Source organism: Muscardinus avellanarius, assembly GCF_963383645.1.
Source record: "Muscardinus avellanarius genome assembly, chromosome: 20".
Classification (NCBI taxonomy): Eukaryota; Metazoa; Chordata; class Mammalia; order Rodentia; family Gliridae; genus Muscardinus; species Muscardinus avellanarius.
This window is the reverse complement of record NC_137806.1, coordinates 30,405,476-30,418,838: the sequence shown is the minus strand read 5'-3', so window position 1 is coordinate 30,418,838 and position 13,363 is coordinate 30,405,476. Positions and strand designations below refer to the sequence as shown.

The 13,363-nt window shown below is 43.0% G+C and overlaps 1 protein-coding gene across 10 annotated transcripts in view; it reads left to right on the top strand.

The window, feature by feature from the left end:
* ZMYND11 (zinc finger MYND-type containing 11) overlaps nucleotides 1–13,363 on the top strand; it is a gene marked incomplete at both ends in the record, with an annotated part of 58,145 nt that overhangs the window by 30,150 nt on the left and 14,632 nt on the right. For 8 of the 10 annotated variants that reach the window (XM_080717174.1, XM_080717181.1, XM_080717180.1 and 5 more), the window contains 2 exons: nucleotides 12,095–12,172; nucleotides 12,730–12,822. In XM_080717174.1, coding sequence (XP_080573300.1) covers nucleotides 12,095–12,172; nucleotides 12,730–12,822 — 171 coding nt within the window. The remainder of the gene's footprint in view (nucleotides 1–12,094; nucleotides 12,173–12,729; nucleotides 12,823–13,363) is intronic. The other 2 variants (XM_080717182.1, XM_080717178.1) reach the window with 1 other exon arrangement.

The following is a 13,363-nucleotide window of genomic DNA, read 5'->3' as shown; positions in this document are numbered from 1 at the left end:
CTTGCATTAGTTTATATTTTGCTAATGTTTATTTTGGAGGGCGGAGGGGTGGAGCAGTTGTGTACAAAAGAACTCTGATTATTTAAGGCAAATATTGTACCCAGTAGGTAAAATAGGTGCTTTCTCCCATTCCTTCATTCTCCCCATGGAAGAATGAGCACTGTGCTCGCCATTGCGGAAGGTAGTGTGTCTGTGTATGTGAGCGGTGCTGATGACCTGGTGCACAGTACGTTTGGCATCGGCGGCAAGAGCACAGAACTCTGTGGTCACAAGTCAGTGGTTTGGTATTTGTTATTAGAGTCCTCACTTGGAACCACGTAAATTGCCCAGATAGCTGATGAGCTCGGTGCGTGGACGTGCCTTAAGACACCAGAATAGTTTAAAATGTTCATACCCCGAAAAGTCGAGTTTGCAGTTTCCTCCTCCTTTGCCATCAGTTGAGAATCTCGTGCAGCACAGTGAGCAAAACGTGAGTTGGTCGGTCTGGTCTAGGTCGGTCTGGTCTGGCCTTCTCTTAGCGCGGCTTCGCCGGCCCCACTTCTCACAGCCGCTGCACGTATTTAGCACCAGACAAAAGACAGTTTGGAAAGCATTAAAAGATGATGGCCATTGACGATTTATCAGGCAGGTGCCTAAATTCCAGACAAACGGTAATGATAAATCTCTAAATGATAATGAGAAGTCAAAGTTTGAATAAGTCAGTAGCAAGTCTTACGTTGTAGACGGGAGGTCTCAAAAAATGTATGGTGTCTACAAGAAATTTAAGTAAGTTGCCGTCTAGTCAAAATTTTGAGCGAGGGGCTGTACTAATATCCACGTTTTATTGTCGTGGATTTGGGTCGTACATTCTAAAAGCAAAAATATTGTGTTTTCTGAAAAAAACTTTCACTAAAGGAAGTAAAAAGTATAAAGTAAGAGCCGGGGTAGTAGAAATACTAGAGGCAAAGAAAAAAGAGGCGTCTTCAGCGGCCAGTGTGAAGGTTTAATGCAGATGCAGGAATTACGAAGTATTGTCTGGTCCACCTGTGTCTTTATCGCCATTGCGTCTTCTTATTTAAAATCGAGTTCTTATTCTCATAGTAAAGAAGGGTTAAACTATGCAGATGTTTTACATTTCTTAGGTTAAAAATGGAAGCTGGACAGTTGTAGCTTTAGAGGAAATGTGTAACACTCCCTCGGGGTTCACCCCAGGTGTTGGCTTGTCTCCTACGTACACTTGATCTTCAATTTTAAATAGATGCGTTTGATTGAGTTTCGCAGCGTCAGTGTCTCCCACAAAAACCTGGCTACTCCGTCCTGTTCTTTTTCTGGCTTTCTTTTGCTTTTGTCAGTATAGATAATTTCATGACAGAAGGATGTAGTTCTGCTACTGAAATGATGATAAAAGTCAATATAAAATCTGGACTTAGCATTCATTGTAGAGTCTGGGAGCTAGCCTGTGGGAAGACTCAGAAAGCTGCCTTTTGAGGTTGGGTGCAGAGCATTTGACCTTGACTTCCAAAGACATTAGTTATTTCTATGTTAGGTTTGTTCTATTGTTTGATAGTTATATTCAGGAAAAAGATAAGCACTAACAGTTTATTTCCTGGGAAAGGGTAACAATAACCTTGAAATTTTAACGCGTTTTTAACTATCTCCAAGGGGAACATTTTGGTGGCTTTTTTTTTAAAAAGCCACCAAAATGTCAATCAAAGCCATCTTTGATAACCCGACACAAGAGTGACTGACCGGACTCAAATGCCCCGGATCTGAGGGAGCTTTGTGTTGAGAGACCAAAACCCTAAGAACAGATTTGACTCCAAATCAGAATAACTTTCTCATCTATTTTTTCTTCTCAATTAATGTTTGGGAAGAATACTAATTAACTAGATAAACTCATGCTGAATTTTGAAGATAAGATGGCAGAGCCAAATTTTAATAAAGGTAAAAAGAGTAAATGAAGCTGGTCATTATTACCTAAAATGTCAGATCAAAATAAACTGTTTTCTAGTGTGTGGTGGTCTCCGCAGTGTGGCCATGGCTGAGACGGGGCCTGTCCCCAGCCACCGCTGTGTTACCACGCTGGCCTCCGCGTGCGCCTCCGCGCACACAGCTCGACCGCGTGCACCGTGATGTGTGTCAGTATTTGGGGAGGGCATTAAGAGCTGTTGATTCTCAGAACAATTTTATCAACCCCCATAAAAATCTCAAGAACCTTACGATCCTGCTGACATTTCTTGGAATGTCTGCCTTTCCCAAGAAGTGCGTGTGGTTTGCAGGCGCCGCAGGTCGCTATTGAATGTGCTTTGAGGCTTTCCTCAGGAATCTGTATAATTTTCAGTTTTCCACTTTTTACTGAGAACTCATTAATTTAAGAAATAATTTAAAAATTATTTTTTCAAAATTGCTGTAGCCAGACATGATGGCCCATGCCTGTAATCCCTAGTCCTTGAGAGGCTTAGACAGGAGGATTACAAGTTCAAGACCAGCTGCAGCAACTTAATGAGACCCTTTTTCAAAACAATAACATTTGTTATTTTATTATTTAGAAAATAATTTTTAAAAAGATTTGGAAGTGTAGCTTAGAGGTAGAATGCCCCCACCCCGGATTCAACCCCCAGTATCCCCAATTGCTGTAAAAAGTTTCACATAATATGGAAGAATATAAGAAAACATTCCTAGAAGTTTTATCTTCTAGTCAGTGAATATTCTCAAGATTTCTTATGGTTTTATTTGTACGTTTCTGTTTGTTATCTGTGTCTGTGTAACTTCATGCCTATTATTGGATATATCTAATTATCACTCAACAAAAGTCTCAGGTGTCTTGTTTTGTAATTTTGTGCAGTAATTTTAACCAGTTCCCAATTGGTCCACACTTATAAAATTTCCAGCATTCTGCAGTGACAGTCTTCTGTCAACATTATATTTGTATTGTTAGGACACAAGTCATGCCCCTATTCAGTGTCTGAAGAGAAGTTTCCACATTATTTATATCTGCATGAAAGTGAGCTTTGTATTTTATTTTATTTGAATTTTATTTTTCTGACATGGCCATGAATTTTCCAGAAAGAATTGATAAAATGATGTCCTTTTGTAAAAGCTGCTTGTAAGATTATATTTACATGAAAATCTCACACACATCATGGTTGATTGGATTTTCTTAAAGAAAGAAAACATATATCTATGTGATCCCATTTGATAACTTTTGGGAGATAATTTCATTGAGTCAAATTTTTGAAAGGACATTTAACATTTAAATTTTCGATGAAAATCACCAACTTGTCTTTCAGAAGAGTATACTCATAGCAACCGAAAATATTTTCCAACTTTTTGTTGGCAATTTGGGTAAAAATAGAAGTCTCATTTAAATTTTGCTTTATTTTCTTGTGTAGTTTTCAAGTCACAAAATCCTTTTATCCTTTGCAGCCATGGTCAGAGGCATGCCTGTGTGTGTGTCTTCGTTCATGTTGGTGTACGCACAGTGTGGTCTGCATGCTTGCTGACTTGAAATCGGTGAAAATCATGATAGTGTTTCAGTGATAACTTCTGAGCAGTTACTTTTTTTATACATGGGCAAGGTAGTCTGTCATAAGAAGCCCCACAACTGCCTGCGAGGGCGGCACCACCCTGCTTCACAGAGCAGCACTCTCCAAGAGTGTCTCCTTGGGGGTATACGTGGTCTCTGCACTGTCTGCTGTGGGCCCTGACCACGTGTGTCTGTCGAGCCCCCGATTGTGGCTTGTGCACTGAAGAACTAGATTTCTCTTTCCCCAGACATGTAGACGGTACAGTTGTGAACACCTCTGCCACCCCAGCAGACGCATCGCTTGGTATAAAACGTTGGCCGCGGAGTTGCCTGGCATCTGTCTGCTCAGCCAGCCACAGTCACATGCTTGGAACATCTCTACACGCATTGCTTCTAAGCGCGCACAGCACATTCTGTCGTTAGTGTGATCGTGGCCTCCAGCCCTGGTACCTGTTGCATTTACCCCGGATCTGACACTCACCAGGACTCAGAGGAAACTTTAGGGGAAAAGCTATCACGAAACACGTGGTGCTCTCCTGGTGAACAGTGGAGACCAAGTTCCACAGCGAGCTTCTTCCCCTCCATCTTCTTTTACTATGTTCAAGTTGCCTTTTAAGTGGGTTTTGTGTTTGTAACCTAGGGAGTTAAAGATTCATGTTCTTTACCCCCATTTAAATCCAGATAAAGGGGTGTCTTTAGGAAGCAGAGTGTAGGGCCCTGAAGTGTGTGTTGTGCTTTGAGAGTGGACAGGTCACGTGGGGAGAGAGTTGGGCGCCACGGCATCTCCCGGTTTTCTGCGTTTGAGGCTCTGAAGTGGAACGCCGTTCTACTGAAGCTTCTAAGAGTTTGCCTTAGGTTTTTGTAATGGTTTTTAAATATAAAAATTTTATATCAGTCTTCTTTGTTATCTCACAGATGCTAAGTCTCTCATTTATGTCTTATTTTGTTATGACTTTTACATGAATGGATCGATTTGTTGCAGAGTTAGAGTAACTTACGTGAGGTGATGGGTAGGGATGGGGTATTCCAGGATGTCTTTAAAAACTCAAAGAACACTCATCCCTTCCCAGATCTCCCAGCTAATACCTTTCTCTGTTTAAAGATCACAAATTTAAAATATTTGTCAATGTACAAGTTATGGAATGAATTTAGTCTACTAATAAGATATAGAAGTAAAAGAAAATGTGATAGTGAAAAGAAATTAACGTGGGAGAATTTGGTTATAATTTTTTTTTTTTTTACTTTTTTGTGAATCCTTAATTTTTAAATTTTTTTTATTGGTCATTATAGTCAAACATCTTAGTGGAGCACAAGATGGTATAGGCATCCATGCACACACCACCCAGTCAGTCCATACCCAATTAACTGATTCATAATTTGAAAATATTTTGGTTCTATGTCTCATCCAAAAAGTTCTCCCTCTTACCACTTGGCTCCTCCGGTGGCTACAGAAGCCCAGTGAAGTGCGCCACCTAGTGGTGCCCATGCGCAACAGGAAGCGCGCCTTATCGACATCTCCCGGTCTACAGTTTCTTTTAAAATATTTAGGTTAGAGATAGAACTTCCAGGAAACTTAATGCTCCAGAGAAAAAAAAGAAATCTGTAGAAAGCACTTAAAATTAGCTTTTACGTTGAATGTGAGATCCCATGGTTTTGTTTTGGCTGTTGTTTTTTGGCACATGAGTCAAACTCCACACTAGGCAGATGAAAACGAAAGCCTCGCCCTCCAGTCAGCCTGGAGTCCTACAGAATGCCAGTCGGCGGAGACTGCGCTCAGACCCAGCTAGTGGGAGGACTTGGTATGGTGACGTTTTGTTGCTGAGGTGAAGAAAAAACTCAAGGAGAAAGTATCTTTTGAAACTAGAGGTAGTTTCCTTCTGAAACAAAGATGTTCCTGCTTCTGGGTATGCAGGCAGGACGATGGCTTCTAATTCCAGACGCAGAGCAAATACTCTCTAATGTTCTGCATGACACGGGACCAAGGGTTAAGTGAAAATTTATTTCAAACATAAATTAGGTTTCCACTGTGAAACCCTAACTCCTTTTGCTTCTTGGCCAGCTTTTCTTTGTTAATGGGAAATTGATTAATGTTCTTTCCCCCAAAGTAAGTACCTTTATTTTAAAGATGCAGACAAATACAGAAAGAGATTTGAGCTGTGGTGGTGGTGCTGGGGACTGGTCCCAGGAGCGTTCTACCTCCAAGCTACACCCCAGCCCTGTTTTTTATTCTTGATTTTGAAACTAAGTGGTGGTGGTCCACTGAGTAGCTGAGGCTGGTTATGGACCTGCGTGGTCCTCCTGTCTCAGCCTCCCGAGCACAGGGATTCCAAGCCTGCACCACCACGCTTGGCTGGGAGAACTGATTTTTAAGTGAAGTAAATTATTTTTCAAAATGGCAGGCAATCAAAATATTTAAAACAATAACAAATACTAATGTTTTATCATTTTTAAAGACAATTGGGTCATACTTTTTTAACAGACAGAAATTAATTTTAGTAAGATTATGTCTGAACCAGGTATTTTTTTAATGTTTGCTGCTCACTAGCCAAAGGGAAAAGCGAGTGCGCAAAGGCAGTGGCTGCGCTGACCACGCCACCTCCTCCAGCACATGCCACGGCTACGGCTACTACGCCTCGACACAAAAGAGGCCGCGTCAGTCATTTTCAGAAAAGAACAGGAATTCCATGAGGAATACATTGTCTTGTTCTTTGTGCCAACGCCAGTGTTCTATAGGAGGGACGGAGCAAGCGGGTTTGCATTCTGTGCTCCATAAGACTTGGCAGCCCTTTCCTGTCTACCCTACATCCTTCAAGCAAGCCACAAAGGGGCTTGAAGTTACAGTAAAAAGGGCACCATAGCCGGGCGTGGGGCGCACACTCGTCATCCCAGTGCTTGGGAGGCTGCGACAAGAGAATCAGAGCTTTGCAGCCAGCTTCAGCCACTTAAGTGAGACCCTGTTTCAAAATGAAAAAACAGGGCTCAGAGGTAGAATGCCTGGTTTAATTCCCAGTACGAAAAGGGGAGGAGGGGCATCAGTGGGAACAATAAAATTCTCTTCATGCTAACCCCACCCCTTTCTCCGTAGTAGCGAATCGTATTTTAGCGCGCGTGTGCGTGCGTGCGTGTGTGAGAGAGAGAGAGAGAGAGTGTGTGTGTGTGTGTGAGTGTGTATCTGTGGGTGGATATATAGAAGCACCGTGGGCTTTGTGTCTTACAGAATTAGATGCTTCAGGAGTTTTATCACTGCATGTAGATGCTCGGAGCTGCTCACCGCATCTGAGTCGGGCCCTTGGGCTACACACATGGACGACATCCACTAGGAAGGAAGGGGTTGCCTTGTAGACGCAGGGAGAGGTGCAGCTCTGGTAGCCTCGGTGCTGTGTGGTCCTCCTGGATGGGCGAGTCTTGAAGCAGGCTGTGTCCTCACTCTGCAGGGTCATGGACTGATGGGCGTGGCTGCAGGTGGTGTCTTCTTGCCACTGTACCCCAAGAGCTCACCTGCAGATATTTTAGTAGTTAGAATTTTCCTCCAAGTTCCAGCACAATAATTAGTAAATGTAAAATTTTAGAGGACCTTTTTAAACTTAAATATAACTTCTGAGTCAAGTTAGAAAAGGCAGACTGTTGTCAGGACCCCTAGTGCAGGGAGCTCTTGCCCAGGGGCCTGGATCGGAGCTCCCTGGGGCACAGAGCGGTCGGCAGCCACCATCACGCAGAAGCGGGTCTGCGGGGCATCGTGCCCCACTCTCCTGCAGACGAGAGTGGCTCTCCGTGTGCCAGTACTGGGAGTAGGAAGATTAAACATAGGCTAACCTTTATAAAATAGTTCTGGAAAGGGATTCTCACTGGCAGGCTTTGCCCCGCTCAGTGGAAAAGGTGGGCTTGGTCACTCCTCACCACTAGAACAGTTCTGCTTTTAAAGCCTCAGTTATCGGTCATCTATCTACCTGCCTGTCTCTATAAGTTATCTGTGATTCTTTGTTATTGATGTGTCTAGAGAATACTTCAGAGCTTCTTGACTTCCATAGTAACGGGCAGTCTATGTGCAGATAAAATTCATGGTGATTCTTTAGTGTTCTATGATTATGATTATAGAAGAGGTGTAGATTTTAATTTTTTAAAACATTATAATTTCTATGTAGATTAGTGTTTACCCAAATAAGATCCAGCGGCCACCTGTAGCAAACCACTGGGTGTGTGTGTGTAAAGCTCAGCCTCCCCGGCTCTTTCCAGTCTCAGGTGAGGCTCGGGGGTCTGCTGTGTGCGCCCTCGCTCTGCAGTGAACTGTTGGAATAGAATTCAGCAGTGGAAGCCAGGCGTGGTGGCGCACGCTTGTAATCCCAGCATTACAGGAGGCTAAGACAGGAGGATCTCATTACTTAGTGAGGCCCTTTGCAACTCAGTGAGACCCTGTTTCAAAATAATAAAGTAGCTCAGAGGTAGAATGCCCCTGGGTTCCATCCACAGTACCACAAAAAAAAAAAAAAAAAAAAATCAGAAGTGGAGGGCAGGGGACATGGCTCAGTGGTAGAGCACTCGTCTAGCATATTCAAAACCCTAGCTCAGTCTCCTTTCCACCAAAAAGAGCAGACGTCAGCAGTGGATACTCAGATATTACTGGCAGTAAGATGGCGTATAGATCCGACGTGCACGGAATTACCCTGCTCAGAATATACTAATGGGTGCATTGGTGTGAGCATGTTCACCGTTTGGGGGAGTCCTTGTTGGTTTGTCCTTCTAGCGACAGAACCCAGTGGGCACACGTGGGCACACTAGTCAAGAGCTCTACCCGAGCCACACCCTCAGCCCGATCCTCGGATTTCCGAGTCCAGCTACATGGAGCAGTGTTTCTAGTAGGAAATGAGGCCGGTTGGTAATGGCTACCATCAGTTCAACTAATATTGACTGTGTACTGTGAACCAGAGATTATAAAAGGCCATCACAGATGAACAGAGAGTTGCACCTGTCACTGGCTCAAGAACCCCTTGCTCAATTTAGATATCTCAAGTGACTAGGCCTTCTAGAAGTAGTATCTGAAAGTAATATTTTGAAAGTATTTGTGGGTGGTTTATCTCAGCTAAAGCGCAGAAGGCAGGGGTGGGTTCTGTTCATTTAGCCGTGTTTCCGTGCACATTTCGCTGACATTGTCATCTTTCTGGGCTCAGATCTCCCTTTCAATTGTGCTTAGAAGAAAAGAGATGCTATGGTAACCCATAAAAGCAAATTTACACGTCACACCCAATCAGATCCTCATCCTCTGTTACCTGGGTCTTGTGGCCCGCAGCCTGACCTCTATACATTCATAGTCTCCTCCAAAATAAAGACATGTCGCTGAACATGGTTAAACTAAACTAGCAACGCACTTAAAAATACTTAAGTAGACGAGCAAGATTTGTGAGCACATAGAACTGCCATAATTGTGCCAGATCTTTATTTGGAGAGAGCAGGGCTGTAGACCTGTACCTAAAACTGGGTAACCACGGGCCATGGTTACCACCGGCTGCCTGAACCTGACCAGTGTGCCTTCCCAACTGCTGATAGTGTTTTGATATTAGGCTTGTTTGTTTCAAAGAAGGAATGACCTAGTTGGGATGTTCCAGCTACAATGATATTAATTCTATATGCATTAATTCAAGTTCTAGTAACGCAGAAGTTCTATCCATAGAGAAGCACTGTGTCACTTTATTGTGTGAGGGTCCAGGCTAACAGTGGAGCGCTCCGTAGGTTCATGTTGAAAACACAGAAAAGTGCCCTTGGACAGGCACGGAGTGTGAGTGGCCTCCAGACAGCAGCGAGGGGGCTGTGCTGTGGCGGGTGCTTCCCGTGGTCACTCCTCAGATGACCGCAGGCAGCCTGGAGCCAGTTCTCCCATTGGCCCGCTTGAGTTGGAGCTTTTCACAGGAAGCTCCAGAGAGGAGGATACCCCTGCCCTGTTTAATTGACAGGAGGGCCGGCCATAATACTTAGTGGGCATTAAAATTACATTTCAGCACCACATGAAGTGTGGAATGTAGATTTCCTCTGAATAATATGTGACCAGTTCATAGAACTGTAACCACACTGGTAGTATTACAAGACTTCTACCTAGCCTGGTGTAGATTACTCTTATGTCTGGGTTTACAGAAAATCATAACTTAGTGATGAGATTGATTTTTAAATTCGGCAAAGCTGTCAGTGTACCCTTCTTAAGGCGGAATATAGATTTTTTTTAAGTGCTAGGAAATTAGCCACGCCTGACACTCCTACCTCTTCTCTTCCCTGTGTCGGGCAGCACAGCAAATTGCTTATTTAGCATAGAAGCAGTGCGTCGAAGGATGTCCATCTAGTAAGGACATTTGTCCAAAAGCATCGATAAGAAGCTGACAGTGCCTCACGCCCCCGAGAGCTCCCCATGTGCTCCCTCTGATGCAGCGGCGCCGCCCTCCCCCGCAGGCAGGCTGGGTGGCAGGTGGAGCGCGAGGCCAGGCCTCGGTGGCGCGTGCGTGATAGCCACTGGGAGTCCTGTGAAAGCTGAGCGGCGCCGAGTGTCCTCACACAGAAGATCTTAGGTGGGCGAGGGGCGTGCCTGTGCGGATGCACTCTAACCTCGCTACGATGCTTATAGATTTCAAAGCATCACATAGTGTACCATAAGTATATATAATTTTTGTTTTGCTAATTCAAAGTTTTTGATTAAGAATACCCAGGTGGGGATTCTGCTCAGTGGTAGAACATTTGCCTTGATGTATGTGAGATTCAGGGTCCAATTTCCCAGCACCACCAAAATGAAGCCACAAAGGAAATGCCAGCCCAGGCCACTGCAGAAACAAGCATACTGCCTGGACTTGGGTGTCTATCATCGAGTTCTGTGCATCTCTAAGCAGTGTATATGGCCAGACACTGTGCTTGTAAACTACTGGAATTACTTCTTTAGCCACCTTTAATATGGCTGTGTTATTCATCTGAAGTTCAATTAAGTTCAGTTGTTGTTTTATTATAAAAAGAGAGGAAGCCAGGCATGGTGGTCCACTATACTTGGCAGGCTGAGACAGGAGGATCAGCAGGTTCACAGCCAGCCTCAGCTACTTGGTGAGGCCCTGTTCAACTTAGTGAGGTTCTGTTTCAAAATAAAAAACAAACGTAGGACTGGGCGTGTAGCTCAGAGGTAGAATGCCCCTGGATTCAACCCTCAGTACTGGGGGGTAGGCTTTCTCAAGCTGCATCAACCTCCCCTCCCCAAAGACTAAACCTGGGACTTGGGAAGTTTGATTGCATTTTAGATTTCATGACCGTCAGTGGTACTCAGTGTGGACCACATATCAAGGCTATCGAGGAATTAGCAAGTAAAAAATTAACACATGTAAATGTCACAGGTCCTCTCTCCAGAAATCCAGCCTAGAGGACTAGGATCAGTGCCCAGCAGCATTAGAAAAAAGGTACATCCGCATCTGGTGCATGTCCAGGGTTGGTCAGAACAGCCAAAACCCTGCTCTGATTGGCATGGTTAGAAGCTGTGTGCACAGGAAGGAAAGCAGACCAAGGAGAAAAGTGCTGGTTATTTCTGTGCGTTGCTGGAAAGTCCAGGCAGCCCAAGTGGAAGGGAGCTCAGAATTATGTAGAATTAAGTTTTTAAACAATAAGATGGTATTCTGATTTTACCTGGATATTTAAATATACGTGTATAAGCAGTTAATTTGTCTTAGCTAAAAGTCTTGTTATGTGAGAAGTATTTTCCTCTACTGTATTTAGCACACTAAAATATATAAGTAAAGTTATTTGGGTAGGAATTACTTTGTTAGGGCCTGAAAAGGTTAGTGTTCATTAAAACAGTGGCCTGACGTCTGCCTCAGCCCCGTGGCGTGTGGTCTGGTCCCTCCACCATCCGCACTTGCCTGTGGCCTCAGACTGCCCAGATGTGGCCTCAGACTGCCCAGATGTGACCTCAGACTGCCCAGATGCCTCCTCCTTGACTAAGTGAATGGGAATGAGGTGTCTTCTGGATTCCCAGCTTACTACAAGTGACATAAAAGGCAGAATCCTGTTCTTTTTTTTTTTAGTTAGATTTTTCCTAGAGATAAGTTGAAGAACCTAATTAGTTTGTAGGCCAGAATAATAGAAACAGGAGTTATTCCTGAATAAATCCATAGCATTTTAAATAGGCATGTGAGTGTGCAGCTGCACCATGCATAATTCATGTGACACAGATTTCTAAAATAACCCTTTAACAAGGAATAATGCTAGATTGAAATTCTCTATTCAATATTGCGGGTTTAAAATGTTCCCTAAAGGACTTTAGCAATTCATTTTTGGTAAAATAAACGATTCCCCATTTTATCTATTATTTTTATCTGAAAATTAAAGTTTTAAAATAACAAAAGAAAAAACTTACTCCTAAAGTATTATGACAAGCCCAACATAGTTTTCAATCCCAACTTGTAATAAATACTATTTCTGATATGTAAGTTATCAAAGATTTCTCTTAAATGTTGGAAGTAGTGTATCTTTTGATAAAAGCATTGCACATTATCATTTTTATAGATTTTTTTATGTGAATATATATGGACAGAGGAATGGTCAGACTTTACATTTGGCCTCTTCTTTTTTTAACAGAGCATTAAGAAGAAGAGTACAAACAAGCAGGAGATGGGCACCTACCTGAGGTTCATCGTGTCCCGCATGAAGGAGAGGGTGAGGCCCGTGGGCGGGGGGGCTGCTCGCGAACTCCAGGGACACTTCTGCTCCGGCTCATTCTTGCAAAATCAATTGTTGAGAAGTAGCAGATACGAAGATAGCAATGAGAAATGTAAAACATACTGCTCTCATAATTTTTTTTCTGCAGTAAATAGTTTCCCACTAGGCTAATTAGATTTTTTTGGCCTTTTTGTAACACAAGCATTTTATTGGCAGCATAAAATTAGAATCACATTTAAAATTTTCACTTGTTAGAAATAACATTTTTATTACTATTTAAAATATTCCAAAATAAATTCTTTCAATCAAAATCGGAAGGAATATACACTATAGCATATAGGATATAAACATTTCCTATTCAGTTTTAAAGCACTTCTTGTACGAGTTTTATGTATGCATTTATTTTTGTATGTGTGTGGTGCATGCTAGGAAATTGCTCTACTCCACCACACACTCAGCCCCAAGATTTCTATTTAAAATAGTTTGTTTTAGGAATTGATGTCTTATGTATCTCTCTTTAGCCACATTTAAAACTAACGTGCCTGACCTTGTAGGCCATAGACCTTAACAAGAAGGGGAAAGACAGCAAGCACCCTATGTACAGACGGCTGGTGCACTCCGCGGTGGACGTCCCCACCATCCAGGAGGTAAGGCCTCGAGGGCCACGCAAGTACATGTTCTTGGCTCTCGGGTTAGTAACTTAGCAGGTGAGGGGTGATGCTGGTTGCCTTTCTTTCCTTGAGAATAAAAATTTTTCCCGCTTTCTTAACAATGCAAGAAAAGGCTTAGCTCCATGTGCAGCAATATTTCTTGTAAATTTCATGGACTTAATCTACTGTAAAATAAGTGTCATCTTTTAAAAGGCCAGATTTTAAACAACCTTTGGTTTCTTGATACTTGCTGATAAAAGTAAATGGAAGCCAGCCAGGCAGTTCTGTGTTCCCGTGCAAGGCACTCATCGCCACGCTGGCCCAGGCAGGCTGTGTCCACTTGGAAGGCTACCGTAGTTGAGTGTTCTTGATGACTTTGTTACCACTCAATTATAAATGACAACAAAATCTAAGAGAATGTGTAGAGAGAGCACGTTTATAGTCAGAATTGTTGAATTACTAATTTTGTACTTCCTGGGTCATCTGAGAAATTTAATATCTTCTGGTTGGCCATAATAGCCAATAGGGAGATTATAGG